General features: G+C 41.9%; 1 protein-coding gene across 1 annotated transcript in view; it reads right to left on the bottom strand.

Annotated features, from left to right (window-relative positions):
• Window positions 1-491: 491 nt before the first annotated feature.
• wdr18 (WD repeat domain 18) overlaps window positions 492-6,499 on the bottom strand; it is a 21,118-nt gene continuing 15,110 nt past the window's right edge. Inside the window, exons 9-11 of the mRNA XM_026159157.1 lie at window positions 5,954-6,117; window positions 5,119-5,187; window positions 492-675 (exon numbers count right to left, since the gene is read on the bottom strand). Of these exons, the coding sequence (XP_026014942.1) occupies window positions 547-675; window positions 5,119-5,187; window positions 5,954-6,117 (362 nt within the window). The 3' untranslated portion in view covers window positions 492-546. The remainder of the gene's footprint in view (window positions 676-5,118; window positions 5,188-5,953; window positions 6,118-6,499) is intronic.

Genomic DNA, 6,499 nt, shown 5'->3' with positions numbered 1-6,499 from the left:
TTTTCAGGACCTGGACCCTGATCCAGGAAGCTGGATCAGCTAAAACTCTGAGTTTCTTAAGCCTGACTCTCCATCTTTGTAACGGAGAGCTCTGGAAATGTAATCTGATTACATTTACTGCAGATTCCCCATTTACATCCCTGTGATCAGTCATTTATCAGGCTGATCAGTGAATGATTATTGGTCACTATGATGGACAAATGTTGGATCTTCGTGTGAATATCTCAGTAAAAATGGATAGCTGAAATGACTTTCTAAACCAGACGAGTTTAACGAAGCAGCTGCTGAAAGTAACAAGTGTAATCTAAAGGTAATCTGATTACATTTCGTGTTCACAGACAGATCCACCCATGTCAATGACTGTTAAACAACATTTTAAAGGTTCAAAGTCTGGAAGTCACCTGAATCGGTCTCGGCACGTGACCCAAAATCACCCAGAAGGAATAGTAGGCTCACACACAGGAAGTTTTCCAAAAACTTTTATTTTGTAGAAAAACAAATAAACAAAAAACCCATCACAGTGTGTGTTTGTGTGTGTGAGTGCACTTATGTTGGTTTGGTGAGCAGCTGGCTGGAGAAGTCGTACAAATCTTTGTTCATTTTTTTCAGAGTCTGAACTTCTTCTTCGAGCTCAGCGATTCTAACCTTCGTGTTCTCGCAATCACCAAACACCGACTGAAAACACAAACAAAAACAAGCAATTACACATCACAGAAAAACAAAAAACAAAACAATCTCTGTCATCTGTCTCCAAACATCGTCCTCTGCTCAACGAGCTCACCAAAATCACTTTTTTCCCGTCCCTTTAAATACAATACATGACTGGTTCTGCACCAGATGATCCTGCCGCTAGGTGTTTGCCCCTATTATGATCATCAACAGTACCAACAGTAACTGTAACTTCAACATGCTTTCTTTCTAGCGGCCACTCACTAGGGGGTGAAAGTTGTGGTTCTAAAAAGACTCAGTCCTGACATCAAGTTTCAATCAAGTTTAATTTGTAACTCTTTCAAAATGGAGGGTTTTTGCTGTACACTCGTTGGCTGATGACTTGTAATTGACAGGTTGTGAACCAGTCTGTCACAGTCAGAACCTCCCATTAATCACCACATTTGGGTTGAAAACACGATGACGTTGGCAGCAGACACGCTCATAACGAAGCTTCAAAGTGCTAATGATTGACAGCTGCTGTGTCACGTTGGTTACAAGCTAAAAATTAGCATTTTGGTTAAAGATGACCACGACTTCTTCCAGGGATGCCACAGACACCAGCCAACAGGTAAGAAACATGATTTCTGATCATCCTATGATGGACTAAGGTGGGAAAATATTTACCCAGCAAACAGTAAATACTGTTATCTGATTGGCTGGGTTGAGCTGGACCTATTTGATCTTCATATTACTTGCTGTTCCTAGAGTATTTAAAAGTAGACTGGGAAGCAGAGCCTTTAGTTTTCAAGCCCTTCTTCTATGGAACCAGCTTCCAGTTTGGATTCAGGAGAGACACACTATCTCTACTTATAGGATTAGGCTTCAAACTTTTCTTTTTCCTAAAGCATATAGTTAGGGCTGAATCAGGTGTTTATACACCTCTCTGCATCAAACCATTAGTTATAATTAATCTCTGGCTCTCTTCCACAGTGTGTCTTTGTCCTGTCTCCTCCCCTCACCTCAACCGGTTGCAGCAGATGTCCACGCCAGCTTGAGCCTGGTTCTGCTGGAGGTTCCTTCTCTTTAAAACAGAGTTTTTCCTTCCCACTGTCACCAAAGCACTTGCTCATAGGGGGTCAATATGATTGGTGGGGTATTCGGTTTTCTTTAAATTATAGTAGGGTCTTTACATTACAATATAAAGCACCATGAGGTAGGGGTGTGCAATATATCACGTTTTTCCACATACAACGGTTAAAGCGGCTTTATTGTAACCATTGAGTATAAATTGCTACGGCAATATTAAGCTGTCTGCATATAATTCACTGAGATTTTTTTCCTCACACACGCTGCCAATGCATCATTAACCCCCACCCCACCCCAAAATTTTCTACCTGCCACACTGGGCTGAGCATGCGCATTAATATACTACCAGACAGGGAAAAATATAGCGACAGCTGGAGTTTCAGACTCGCTGTCATTTGGATTTCACAAGGACAATGCTGCACAAAATGCAGTAATTTGCAAAAACATGCCGTAAAACTACACAGGTCAACAATTTTATTTCTTTTTTTTTTTTTTTTGCAATCATCAGAAACCACAAAACACTTTTCTAAACTGTTTTTTCATGCTGATTTCAGGTCTGCTTTCAAATTTTTTTCAGTTACATCAGCCAGATAATTTTGAATTATGAGTAATATTAGTTTGCAATGGACCTTCACAGTTTTTATTAAACAGGCACCAATCAAGCAACTGTTTCAATATTTTCAGTCAGGCACGCACTGTGGCATAGATATGATGATCAGTGGCAGTCAGCTACCACTGTTTCTTCAAAAATTCCTTAGCATATGATTTTCTTGTGCACACTGTGTCTGGATTGTCAGGGTACAGCGTCCAGCAGTAGTCAGCCATCATGCTCTCATTCCAGAAACCTTAGTAGCGACGTTCCATTAACTGCATGTCCTGATGAAAATGCTCTCCCTGTTCATCACTCACAATGCCAAGATTTTCTGGAAAGAACTCGAGGCCTGAGTGCAGGAAGTGTATTTATTTTCAATGACATGCGACAGCCCAGTTTCTGGTAGGAATCAAGCAGGAGCTGAACTCCTTCCATGTATGCAGAAAACTTGTGGATGCCCAGAAAGCTTTTGCAGAGCCACTTCAATTCCTCCCAAGCTTTGAACTCGGCTGTTGAGAGAGATTGTTTGAAGCCTTCATTCTGCAAAATGAACTTGATCTGTGGACCTATAAATAAACCTTCATTCATTTTTACACCGCTTATGTTTGGAAACCTTTCAGTGGGGTACTGAAAACTGCATGAATTCCCTTTGCCTATGGCCTCAACATGATTCTTCATCAAGCCTAGCTTGATATGGAGAAGCGGCAAAAATATTTTACACGGCTCAACCAGAGGCAGAAACTCGATACTGCTTTTTCCTGGCTCATAGGCATCTCGTGGCTGCCAGTCACCCTTGACATAATGTTCCGCAGTAGATCGGCTGTCCCACAGGCACAGCAAACAGCAGTATTTGGTGAATCCTCCTCGCATTCCCGTCAACATACCAATCACCTTCAGATCACCACCGATGATGTTCCACTAATGAGTTTTATACCCAAATGATTCAAGCAGTGTCTTCATGTTGTCATAGGACTCCCTTAGATGAACAGAATGGGCAATCGGCACACTTGGTTTGGCATTTCCGTTATGGAGTAGGAGTGCCTTCGAGCATTTTTGTAAAGAATGAAAAGACACCATTTAGTTGGAACATGCTGAAGAGTCTGTTGATGTCATGACAATGGCACATTGAGCCGTCAGTTGTGAAGAACGCTGTCAAGTTATGACTTCAACTATGATTGTAGTGAGTTACAGTAACACCCTTGGCAAACAAATGCTTCTGCTTAAGCTTCGAAGCAAGAAGTTCTGCTTTGTCTTTCGATAGATTTAGATCACGAACGAGATAGTTTAGCTCTGCTTGTTTGGTTCTGAATCTTCATCAGCCAGAACAGATCTGATGGCTCTAGATTGTAACCAGAGGCACCTTGACCGTTTCCTCGTCACCTTCTACAGAAGCGAATCCATCATGTGGCAGCACAGGAACAGGCCTTATTGCAGAATCCAGGCTGGTGTAGACAACTTTGTGCTTATTTTTGAATGAGAATGCTGTTGTATTCACGTGGCAAAAATAGCAATTGTTGAGATGATCTCGTGGTTCCTGCCACGCCATCGGGATTGCAAATGGCATTGCTGATTTTCACAGATTTAGCCAGTGCTGCAGTCCATTGGAACAACTGTTGCAGATGACATGTTGAGCCCAAGATTTATCCTGGTCACCCAGAGGGCAGCCAAAGTACAATTTGTACATCTTCTTAAGGTCTATAGTAATCGGGAGACATGCTTTTGTCTTGAATGAACCACACACATAAGAGCAACTGTCTGGATGATTAATACAATCTAGGCACGGTAACAACTGAAATCAATTGCAATTAATGCCGTATGTAACATAAAACACAGGGAACTGTCGTTAAATCTGGTTACATGCTTAGGCTAATTATACCAACTATTATGCAATACATAACTAGCATTATCACAAAAACTGTACGTGCTATGGAAAAACTAAACACAGATTTGAAATCAGCATGAAAAACACTACAAAACCCAGTGTAGTCCAAAATGAAGACTGTTTTAAACTGTGCACACACAAAGAAAACCAGCTTTGATACCTGTAATTGCTCTTGGTCAGTCGTTTTTATACTGACTGTCTAGACTTTTGTTTCTGTTGATCATTATATTTTTTATTTTACAAATTTTAAATGTTATAAGCACAAAAGTTTGTTTTATTTTTACTCGTGAATTCTTGTTTGATGTTTTTGTTGCTGTGATCTTGCGTTTGTTTGTTAAAAGGTCTAGTGTTGACCACCGAAAGAGACTTAACTGTCACAGGATTGTCATCTGTTAAAAACCTCTGTGTATAACGGATTGTTAAAAAACATAGTTAAATAAAACATTTTAATACAAAAAATATGAATGAAAATATGAAACCACTGACTTGTCGATTTGAATGAGTGTACCGATGCAGTGTTAGGCACTATATGGTTGATAAGAACATTTGTTTTTGTAGGTTATTTAAACATATCATGATATATATCGTGCAAATAAGATTTTCCTCATATCGCCGACCACTACCTTGAGGTGAGTGTTGTTGTGATTTGGCGCTGTATAAATAAAACTCAATTGAACTGAGGCAGTCTCAGAGTCTGAACTTTGACCCCACGCTCCAGACACACACAGGGCTGACCAATAGAGCTGCCTTCTTCACACCATCTCTGACCACCATTGCTATCAATAATCAATAAGACTGACAGGAATGTCAGGCTCACAGTCAGTTTGTCTCTGACCCTTGGCCAGTTAAACTGTGGGATTGTCAGAGGATGCAAACCAACACTCGACGAAACCTCGCCCCCTCTCACCTTGTCAGTCACGGCGTTCATCAGCGAGTTCAGCGTGTCGGCTTTCTGCAGGTACGTTTCCTCCTCCTCCTGTAAACAAACGGGCAGACCTCTTCAAAGTAAAACCTGCGATGTATCAGCTTTAAGTGAGATGTGCAGATTGTCACTTCAAAATAAAACTGAAATCTTCCACCATAATTACAAAAATAATTTAGCAATAAAATGTAGCACTGCTGTGTGAATCTGGTGATAATGATGAAGACATCTAAAAATTTTATGTCTTGAGAGCTGATCAATTAAACGATGTTAAACACTCCAAACAGGACTGACGATGTTAGCAGGCACGCTGGTGACAGAGCACTCTGACCTGTCAGGCAATCAAAGCTGTAAATATTGATATTATTGCTTACCCACTGAGCAAACACACGCATTTTTCAAACTCATCGTCATTACAGCAGAGAGTGTGTGTGTGTGTGTGTGTCTCAGCCTCATTAGCATAAACTGCTCTGAGGCTGCTTATGAAAGTTTCCCTCTCATTGTGTATGCATTTGTGCGTGTCTATGTCACCTTCCTCCTTCAGAGGGATCGATGTGTTTGAGCTGCAGCTTCATGTTTTATTTAAACGTTTCCTCAAATTGTGTTTGATCTTTCCATCTTTACGTTCAGCCTTCACCTGCACAGCTCCTTCGTTCACCTGTGTGTGTGTGTGTTTTCATTTCTACCCTGTCTTGTCAGAATTTCTTGTTGTTGTGGCTCCCATCTATGAAAATAAACTGCTCAGACATTCATTTGGTTTTTACTTCCGTAAACAGGAAGCTCAATTATGGAAGACACAAGGAAGAAAGGCAGCACTCACCTGTGTGTGGAGCCTGAGGCGGACACACACCTCCCCCGGCTCACCGCTGTCGCTCTCGGAGGCATGCAGGTGTCGGCTGAAGCGTGGCAGAGGGACGGTGGGCCGACTGTCAGGCAGGAACATGTTAGCGGGAGCTGGCGTGATGATGGCGTTTGTCACTGGCCCTAAACACACAAACAGGAAGTGATGTCGCGGTGCTCAGGAAGTGTCGTTTGTGGATGGAGAGACATAATCACTACAGAAGAAATTTTGCTTCCTGTGTAAATTCCACGACACGCATGATCCTCTGCTAACCCCACATCGCTCATGACATCATCAGCTCATTAACCATTAGGTCATAGGTATGAACAGGAACCGGCCAATCAGGGGCCAACTGACCAGAGACATTAGCTGAATGACAATGACCCCTAAGGTGATGAGTGCACGTGAGTTTCCTCTGTGATTCACGGGTGTAAATGGCGACATGTCCAGGGTGAATGTCGCCTCTTGCCCCATGGCAGCTGGGATAGGCTCCGCCCCGCTGGGGTGATAAAGATGATGTAGGGA

The sequence above is a fragment of the Astatotilapia calliptera genome, chromosome 23, assembly GCF_900246225.1.
Source record: "Astatotilapia calliptera chromosome 23, fAstCal1.2, whole genome shotgun sequence".
NCBI classification, from domain to species: Eukaryota; Metazoa; Chordata; class Actinopteri; order Cichliformes; family Cichlidae; genus Astatotilapia; species Astatotilapia calliptera.
Note: the sequence above shows the minus strand (reverse complement) of the source record. Positions and strands in the feature narration are given on the sequence as shown.